This window comes from Astatotilapia calliptera, chromosome 12 (assembly GCF_964374335.1).
Source record: "Astatotilapia calliptera chromosome 12, fAstCal68.1, whole genome shotgun sequence".
NCBI lineage: Eukaryota > Metazoa > Chordata > Actinopteri > Cichliformes > Cichlidae > Astatotilapia > Astatotilapia calliptera.
In genome coordinates this window covers 27,201,216-27,211,672 of record NC_137433.1, presented here as the reverse complement: position 1 = coordinate 27,211,672, position 10,457 = coordinate 27,201,216, and the positions used below count along the sequence as shown (strand labels likewise).

Genomic DNA, 10,457 nt, shown 5'->3' with positions numbered 1-10,457 from the left:
ATCCCATCTATTCTGTGCCTGAGTTTAATTTTACTTACATTACAATAATGGAAATTTCAGAAACACTATTTAAAATATTGATGAAAAAAGAGAATACTTAAATATCAAATTGAAGTAACTGCACTTAGAAAGAAAATCTATGAGCAGTAAGGAGTCTGACCTCAGGAGTTGACGGCTGAATGAAAACAAGGACCATCTGTACAGTGTCTCATTAAATGTGCAAGACCCCATCCTAATGGTGGGACCGGATGGGTACCTAGCTGCTTCCCTCACAGCAGCTTGCAGGTGGCAGAGCATCGAAGTCTGAATGGCATTCTTTACTCTGTTTGCCTTCTAAGTAGTCTTAAGGGTGGAGCGGAGCCTGGGAAGAACTGAAAGGGAATTAAGGATGAAGGCAGATGGTGTGAGATCTTGTAGGGCAAGTAGAAGTATGAAAGGTAATAAAAGGGAAAAGGCAGGAAGAGAAAAAGAGAGAAGGAGGTGCTGGAAAAAGGTGGAGACTACGAGGAAAGAGGAACGGAGAGAGGACGTCCTCAGTTCAGTTGTGAAGGCACTTCAGTCCTCTTTTTTTGATAGGGCAGGGAGATGTTTTAATGTCTCCACACATTTTTAAAGTAAAGGAGACAAGCTGTTTAGGACAATGGATGCCCTATCATAACTTCCCTTCAGCAGAAGGTGAGTGCATTTCTTTCATCTTTTTCTTTGTCTTTAATTGCAGATTTGTAGTGAAAACTTTGCTTTGAGGTCACATTTCAATGTTTTAGTTATAAATGTGATGATTTATTTACTGCCGGAAAGTGGATGAAAGCTTTATGTGAAACAGATGAAAGACTTTAATAGGAGCATTAAGAGAGAGAGATTAAAGGCATGACTGTAATACTGATTTTAAATGGAAGTGAGATAGTAAACTTTTTAACTTGCAATCACTTATATTAATTATACACAGTTTCTAAAGGTCAACATATTATGATCTCATACCTACATGTATGTTAACACATAGCGCCTGGATGGACGTGCAAACATAAGTGTCTTTCATAAAATCAGCTTCTACCTGAGTTATAAAGAGCCGACTGTGCTGTGAATAAACTGATTATGGCAGCGCGCGCGCGCACACACACACACACACACACACACACACACACACACACACACACACACACACACACACACACACACACACACAGGGTGGAGAGAAACACAGAGAAATGCTTGTTTCTGTCACTTCCCACTTTCGGGGGTTGTGGCAGTCAGGTCAGAGTATTTCTCTTTCTGTGCGTTTTACAGCAACCAAACTAAATCTAACCAGCAGTCCAACAGCAATGAAACGAGGCCACGTGCTGTGGACTAGTAACAAAAACTCGCACTGAAGATAAAAGCATCAAGGTTTTCCTTCATGATTTTATCTCAGTTTCTTTTGGTGCTTTTTCTTTTTTTTTAATTTTTTTTTTTTATCTATCGACTTGTTTTTTGTCTACTTTATCTGCTGCTGGCACAGGTTTGTCCAGAGGTACACAATCTGCGTCCTTAGATCTGTGTTTGCTTTGATGTTTTACACGTACAGATTTTCTTTATACCTCTAACCAACTCTAGGCTAGGGGTATAAAATACATCATATTTACATAAAATACATCTTATTTTATAAGACACTTCAACCTTCAACAATCCCCTTAGACGTCAAAGGTCATTAGGAGGATTGTTTTTTCCAGCATTTTCTGATGGCAACTTTGTTTGAGGATTTGTTGCTGCATGTTTCAGGCTGCCGTTGGCCTTCGTATCCAGCTGCATTAACTTTGGTGAACTTCAGCTTATCTTAAAACTAGTATTTTCCCCTTCCCTAGCATTAGTTGTACTTTATATGGTGTTACACGTCAGTCAGCATGTTGGCCTTTGAATGTTAGTTAACTCCTAGCACTGCTTCACAGAACTGTGATTGCAGCTGTAGATGAAACTTGTACATGGCCATGTTACAGTGTTGTTTGGCCTTTTTGTGGTGCTGGCCATTAAATTAAGATGATAAGATGTTTTCATGAGTTGTAGGTGCATAAAGGTAAAAGACAGGTAATTTTATCCCATGGCTAGGTGGTTGCAAGGTAATATGATGGCATCATAACATTTCATATCGTTAAGGGCCGTCAGAGGGTTAAGATGTACTTGTGTGCCAACTTTAGCTGTTCAAGTTCTGATCAAGTAGATGGGACTAGATGAGTTAATGGCCAAAGAAGCAAACACACAGACAGATTTCTGTAGGAAGATACTGGAACCTTTGTACAACCACTAATGAAGGTTCATGTACCTCTTCTTCTTTTGACTGGCCCAATCAGAGGTCATCACAGCAGGTCATCTGCCTGTATCTAACCCCGTCTATAGCATCTTCCTCTGTCACACCAGCCATCTGCACGTCCTATTTCACTACATCTATGAAACTTTTCTGTGATCTTCCTTTTTTCCTCCGACCTGGCAGCTCCGTCTTCAACATCCTTTATCCAACATATCCCCTTTTCCTCCTCTGTACATATCCAGTCCATCTCAGCTTTGCTTCTCTAACTTCGCCTCCAAAACGCTCAACCTGAGCTGATCCTCTGATATGCTCATTTGTAATCCTGTCGATTCTGATCACTCCCAGTAAAAATCCTATCATTTTCAACTTTGCCATCTCTAGGTCTACCTCCTGTTACTCTAAATAGCCTAAGTGATTGAGAACAACAACTTAAAGTGGTATATTTTTCATTGTAGTGATTTTCAGCACTTCAAGACAAACAGATTTGTTGAAAACAAATGACCATCCAAACCACATGCCAAGATGCTATCTGAGGATATGAAAGAAGGGGACATCACAAGAAAAGCGGAGGACTAAAAGCCACATGTTTTAATTTATCTTTAGGAACAATGGGTCACTTGTCTTTTCCTAGATGCATCTTTAGCCTTAAGTGTTTAGGATTTCCTTAAAAGACAATCCACCATGTTCAAACGGTGGCTGATGGCCCTGGTGGCCCGTGTTGGCCTCATTGTGCTGACCCTCTGCTGTTGCGTGCTGCTGCTGTATCTCCTGGCCTGCAAACCTGTATCTCACGGCAGCCAGCAGTCTTTGCCATGGGCTGGAAGTGCCACCAGTAAGGAGAGGTACATGGCTTTACTGCAGGAGAGGGAAGACTCTCACAGACATTATATCAACAGCCTGACAAAGCAAATAGCCCAGCTGAAGGAAGCTCTGCAGGAGAGGACGCAGCAGCTTCAGGAGTCCCTGGATAAAGCTAAAACCAAAGGGATCCTACCTCAGGGTTTGGAGAGCCTGCACAAAACCCCAACGCAGTCTGATCTGAAGGTAGGACAAGAAAATAAATACATTTTGTGTGACATTATAGCTGTAGTAGTAAATGCTACATGATGTCCTCCAGGAGTTCTTCCGCTCCCAACTGAACCAGGCAGAGGTGAACTCAGGTGTGAAGCTGCCCAGCGAATATGCACTAATTCCTTTTGACACTTTCACCCTGCAGAGGTAAGTGGGACAGCGGCGCAGTAGGAGCCCCCCAGGAGCGCTGTGTAGCACTTAAATTTTACCTTATGTTGGCTGTTAAGTGGGGTTTTGTTTTTTCATCCAGCGTGTACCAGCTGGAAACAGGGCTGACCAGGCATCCAGCGGAGAGGCCTGTGAGAAAAGACCGCAGAGATGAGCTGATAGGGACTGTGGAAACAGCTCTGCATGTCCTGAATGGACCCAAGCATCACACTGACAACATCAGGAGAAAACACACATTCTCCCCTTCAGACTTTATCCAAGGTGAAAAAGACCTCAGGTTATTCATTCATGTTGTACACACAGATTCATACACTGCATTAATTTGTTTGCAGAGAGCTAAGAAATTGTAGGAAACTAGTGGCCCAATAAAACAGAATGCATATCATGATGCTTTCTTCTCCATCGCAGGGCTGACTCGCACAGAGCGGGACAGAGGAAGCATTTACGAGCTGACGTTTAAAGGTGACAGTCCACAGGACTTCACGCAGCTTGTACTCTTCAGGCCTTTTGGCCCCGTGATGAAAGTGAAGAGCGAAATTGTGAACACGCAAAACATCATCATCAACATCATCGTACCTCTGTCCAAGAGGGTGGACACATTCAAACAATTCATCAAAAACTTCAGGTAACATTTAGAAGTAAATTAACAAACAGGCACCCAGGAAACATACTCCACATGGGGCCACAGTGGAAAGACCCCAGTACTGCTCGGAAATGTGGTGAGGAGTTGCTCCACATTTCATGCTGGCTCCAGGGCCACAGTGGGCTTGGCCATAGAAAACCTATATAAGGGCCCCAAAGGGCAAAACTGCTGTGGGGCTTGTGTTTAGACACCAACTTGGGGTCCACGTGGAATAAGTGTGGGTTTGCCCTGGCCTCACAGCCCCACAGCTACCCACAGTGGGGAGATTTTTGCTGTACATCTGATCCCAGCACAGACATCTGGAGATACATCTGGAAACCAATAAAACTCATTGCCTCTTAGTAAGGAGACAATGCACAGATTTAAAGACGGCCCTAATTTTAAAAAAGGTCATTTTCAGCTCAGTTTCATTGAAATTTTCCCACATTTGTTCATATGTCTGTTTCATTTAGAGAGGTATGCATCCAGCAGGACGGCAGGGTTCATCTCACCGTGGTCTACTTTGGTCGAGATCAGATAGACGAGGTAAAAGCTGTGCTGGACCAGACCACTAGGTATGTACAAACCATTTCATAGTTCACTCATCATCTAATTTCTAATATCTCATCTCTAATACTGATCGCTTGCAGATTAGTCCAGAGTTGTCTATAACACTTAAATTTGCAGGAGTTGGAGATTTTTGCATCAATCAGTTATAGTGAAATTGTGACGAGACTCTACAGATCTATGACTCTCATGATAATGTGCACTTGCAAGAAAAATATTAAACTCCCGTTGTCTCTTCAGTCTTAAGAAATGTGTCTGTGCTCGGGCACGAGTGTTTAACGGCTGCAGGCAAACAAAAATAAGTCCTGTGAGGCTTCTGCACCTCCAGGGATACACACATGCTGTGGCTGTGCAGGCTATTGTGGTGTTATCATCACAGCTTGTACATATATATCCGCAGGCTGCAGAAATATTAAGACTAATCAAACATCCACGAAAGTCCTCCTGTTTTCTTTTTCTGTCTTTCCCCTCAGAGAGACTCGGTTCAGGAGCTTCACGTTGATCCAGCTGAATGAGGAGTTTTCTCGCGGCCGGGGCTTAGACGTGGGTGCCAGGGCTTGGAGGCGCAGCCAGAACATTCTGCTCTTCTTCTGTGATGTTGACATTCACTTTACAGCTGATTTCTTAACTTCCTGTCGTCTCAATGCAGAACCTGGTGAGAGTCCCGACCCCCCAAGTGGTTCCTGCAATCATGAATAAAATAGCTTAATGAGAAACTACAGCTGATGGAGCAGATAAAATCAGTTCCGTGGGTGTTATTAAATATTGTGGTTGATTAGATCTCAGGCTGAAGGTGAGCGCTTTCCTTTGAGCTGGTCTGTAAAGTCATCAACATGCAATATAAACTGTTAAACATTTTCAAGGACAGAGTAGTAAGTTCTCATATAAGGTAAACCACAGGTTCTACTTACAATGGTTACACTGATTTTTATGCAAACGGGAAGACCTGTCACCCGACAGTCACCTTGAAATGCCTCGAGGCACTTATTTAGCTCCACTTAGAAAACTGCATGTATAGAATCACAAGTCAAATCTGGTAAAAGGTTTACTGACCCAATTAATATTTAAAAATGAATTTCCCCTTGAAACTTAACACTTCTTTGACTATCTTTGTGGTTTCAAAATTGCCCCACAGTTCAGTAAGGAGAGATCCCTTTGCAGAAGTGAACATGATTTACTAAGATAGAGAAATTAATTAAAGTATTTGGTGATTAGACTTAGATGACCCATCATCTAAGAATCAGGTCTCTCACATCATCTCACAGAATCCCAGCAGTGCTAGGATTTAGCACAGGTGGTGAAAATTAAGACTGAGGCTTGAATGGAGCTCTGACTGAGGTGTCTGTGAGGTGGAGATGGGGAGGAGGTGGGTTGCATGAGAGTCTGGCGGGGATGATAGCAGTGAGCAGAGATTTAAGCCACGGAGAGTAGAGGCTGATCGACTCAAAGAAGATGAACAAGAAGATGACTGGACTGGAGTAATGAGTAATGATGTCAGTATTGAGCCTGACAGTGTGGGAAAGTGGTAGTGATCTAAAGACACAGAGACACGGGGCCTAACGCCCAGGAAAGCCAGCAGATGAGTGATTACAGATCCTCCTTATTGAACTTATGCATGAGCTTCATTTTTAGTCTTACTGGGACACTTTTTGCCACTGTTAGCAAATTTCTGTTCAACTAGGTTTTTGGGTGGTCTCCAAAAAGCTTACCTGCGCCATGTGACACTTAAATAATTTGCTCTGTTGAGCAGGTAGAAAGAATATCTTGCATTTTTGGATAGAATATAGGTAGATTATTGTGGCTGAATGCAAAAAAATAAACTGCCACTGTACTGTGTCAGCCAACAACATTAAATTCAAATTTCTATCAGTATCTTTAACACCTCGTGGTGTGTGATTATTAGCTGATGGAGACTCAGTGTCACATCTGCTCTTGCTGCTATGCAACGAGCAGCACGGTCCTGGCCTCATAAATTATGGCCCAGCTCCACTGAACAGGCATCTGCCAGAGCCAGCATGCTACAGGTGTCTGCACTGTCTGTTCTGAAAAATCACATGGGCACAGCTATCAAACAAGAAGAGGCAATAAACAGGTTAAGGTAAATAGGTTTGAAATTTAAAAAAATGGTAAATGGCCTGTATTTGTATAGCGCTTTACTAGTCCCTAAGGACCCCAAAGAGCTTTACACATTCAGTCATCCACCCATTCACACACTGGTGATGGTAAGCTACAGTACATTGTAGCCACAGCCACCCTAGGGCGCACTGATAGAGGCGAGGCTACCGGACACTGGCGCCACCGGGCCCTCTGACCACCACCAGTAGGCAACGGGTGAAGTGTCTTGCCCAAGGACACAACGACCGAGAATGTCCAAGCCGGGGCTCGAACCGGCAACCTTCCGATTACAAGGCGAACTCCCAACTCTTGAGCCACGATCACCCCATATCTAAAGTTTTTTAGATAAAAAAATTTTTTGTTCATCGATTTGGCTAATAAGGACAAGATTTACAAACGTTGACCTTTGGAGATTCATAAGCTCTGCTGGCAAAATTTCATTTTTTTTATCCACCGTGTAAGTAACAGTCAGCTTATATGGGTGTTAACTTTTAGTAAATAAATGACTGATGAATAGTCATTACTGTCATTTTGGGGGGTAACAGAACTCGTGTCTGCTTTGAGAAATATGAAACTTTTTAGATTTTGTCTCAGTCTTTGTGGCATTTCTGATATTTCTGGAAGTTTGTTAGCAGTCTCTTATTATAGCACTGAAGTGTGATTCTCTGGAAATTGTGTTCTTTCATTTCTTTGTTCAGGCTTGCTGGTTATCGCTTCCCATACCAACCACACAGTTCTATTCTTTTCACTCCAATGAAACCCTCTGTTGCTGCCAGTAAAGAAAAATCCATCTCTCCCCTCACTGCCAAAGTTTTTTTTTTTACAGCAAAAAACCGAGAGTGAGAGAGACCCACCGGTCACCAAGTGTTAAAAATAGAAAATGTGCATGCTACAGCTTGAATCATTAGGTGAAATATTAAAATCATTGTTTTATTAGTGTTTTACACTTCCTGTTTTTTGTTTGTAGAAGTGTGACATGTTTGGTGATGGATGGTAAAAGGCTGCACAATCAGATTACTAAGAAATATTCTATTCTTTGTAATATTACTATTACTACTATATTACAATTATTAAAGCAGATCACATTTCGAAAAGATTGTTATATAATTAGGATTACTTAATTATCTCTTTACAGATGGTCAGTTTTAAGATTATGAGCTGCTTCAAGAAAAACCATCTTCTTGAACTTTGTTGTGGGGGTTTATTTATTTCCATACAGAGTGCAGGAAATTCATTGTTTGAGTTCAAAGTAATATTTATATGAGCTTATTTAAATTAGATTACATACTTTTGTTATACTTTATGCTATATAAAATGCACATTAAATGACTAAATGTTTTAAAATAACCTGTCACAGGATTCAGTGTGTCTGTTTAAACTGTTCTTGTAGGTAAGAGAGTGTACTACCCAGTGCTCTTCAGCCAGTACAACCCATCTATCATCTACAGAAATCAGACGCTCTTGCCTTCACTTCAGCAGCAGCTGGTAGGTTAATACAACACACAAACAGCTCAGTTACAGCAAATGTCATCCAGAGGTGATTTCTGGCTGCTCCTCTTCCCTCAGGTGATAAGGAAGGAGAGTGGATTCTGGCGTGACTTTGGGTTCGGCATGACATGCCAGTACAGGTCTGATTTCATCAACATAGGTAAAGACAGATATATTAATTTCATGTGAAGGAACACAATAAAGTTAAATGTTACTGCTCAACTAAACATAAGCCTTTAAAAAAAACCTAAAGTTCAGGGTTAACAAAACCCCTCGAATTTATTCACAAGAAACCCCTGCAAAATGTTTTTCTTTTAAATATGTTAATTGTTAATTTTTATCTTTTAGTTATTTATTTAAAAGTTAGAATTGTTTCCTTTTTACTGCCAAATGACTTTGATTTGGTAGCCTCAGGCAGTGGAGCATTACAAGATAGCAAACCAGAGATTTTTACATAGTAATATAGTAAAAATGTCAAGTTCACTTTTATAGAATGTTAGAAAAACGGGTTCAATATTTTAGGTTAGATATTTCTTATACATATAATCTGCTGAGGAGCTTAACTGCTTTTCATTTATGTTAAAATAATCAAAACTGAACTTTACCTGATTAACCAGTTAATTGACCAGTCAGCTTCAGATCTGCTTTAAATTTTGGTTGATTGGGCTGTTAAAAAACGACAGTCATGGGCAGTAGAAGTCAAATTAATAGCAACTTCTTGATTTAATCCAGCCTTGGGATTTTATCTCCTGTCAGGTGGTTTTGATCGCAGCATCAAAGGTTGGGGCCTGGAGGACGTGCACCTGTACAGGAAGTACCTTCACAGTAAGCTGATGGTGATTCGCTTTCCAACTCGCAGCCTTTTCCATTTGTGGCACGAGAAGAGCTGTGCAGATGAGCTTCCTCCAGACAAGTACAAGATGTGTATGCAGACAAAAGCCATGAGCGAAGCTTCGCACAGCCAGCTGGGGGAGCTCTTCTCCAAACAAGAGATTCAGGTTCACGCTCAGAAACAGATGAAATGAGGAACTTCATGAGAGAAGTTAGTTTATATAATAAAAACATTATAATTCACTGATAAAGAGGATGTTTTGTGATGAGATTCATGTTATGTTTTGTGTTGATAAAACTGAGACATCTTATCTGCTTGTCTCCTGTGTGTTTTTTCCTTATCTAATAAGTTTCTTTCGGCGTGGTTACTGTAAGTTTCTTCAGCAAAAGACGCGATGACAAAAAGCATCTGTTTGTTGAAAGGACATAAAGAACCTGAATCACATGTTTCATTTGAGTTTTTTAAAGCAAATATATATTTATTTTTAAATTATTATTATTACCAATAAAACACTTCTATAGACTCTCTCTTAAGATTTATTTTTGGGCTTTTCAGAATTATTTGACAGTTCAGCAGTGAAGCGTAGACAGGAGAGCGCTGGGGAAGACACACAGGATATGGGTGCTGGTCAGACCCAGCCCACTCTATGGCATACAGGCACCTGCTCAACCAGTGACCTAAACTGCTGCCTAGCACAAGCTGAACTGCCAGCATTAACTGTGTCTTTGTTTGAAATATTTCATTTTTCTCCTCATCTTTTTTTTTCCTCGATTTTTTGAGTTTGGCAAACAACTTTAAGGTGCTTTGCCACTTTCTTCTGATCTTTTTTCTGATCTTTCTTACTTAACCATCTTAAAAGGAAAGAAAAAAAAGGAAAAACAGGGTTTGTAATTAAGAGTTTTGCTAGTTAAACAGGATTAACAGATCAAAACATTTTATTTTATCCAATGTTTTGCAAAACAGGGAAACCAAAACATGAAATATATCACAAATAGTATTAAGATAAATTATAGGCAACTTAACCTGACTGAGGGAGAAAACCCCCCAAAACAAATATGAGAATCGATGAAGTCTATGAAAGAAATTCATACTGCAGACTGCTGTCATATCCAGTTATGGCCCCATTTGATTATGGTCAGATCCAAAGGCCCTGGTGCTATAACCACTGATCTCTGTGGCCTGTTCATGAAACAGATCTGCTCTCTCTCTGGTCCTCATTTGCCACACCTTATTGCCATAGCTGAACAGCATTCTATTTTGTGTGGTTGCAGGAGTATTGCTGGTCAGTGTGAACTTCACGTGATCTTAAAAGATGA

At 40.8% G+C, this 10,457-nt stretch overlaps 1 protein-coding gene across 1 annotated transcript; it reads left to right on the top strand.

Annotated features, from left to right (window-relative positions):
• The first annotated feature begins 79 nt into the window (after positions 1-79).
• On the top strand, positions 80-9,451 carry csgalnact1b (chondroitin sulfate N-acetylgalactosaminyltransferase 1b). The gene is made up of 10 exons (XM_026188665.2): positions 80-675; positions 2,734-3,322; positions 3,396-3,496; positions 3,600-3,778; positions 3,926-4,142; positions 4,613-4,714; positions 5,180-5,361; positions 8,212-8,306; positions 8,388-8,469; positions 9,066-9,451. Exons 2-10 carry the CDS (start codon positions 2,960-2,962, stop codon positions 9,332-9,334), a joined length of 1,590 nt encoding a protein of 529 aa, XP_026044450.2. The 5' UTR covers positions 80-675; positions 2,734-2,959; the 3' UTR covers positions 9,335-9,451.
• Positions 9,452-10,457: the final 1,006 nt, after the last annotated feature.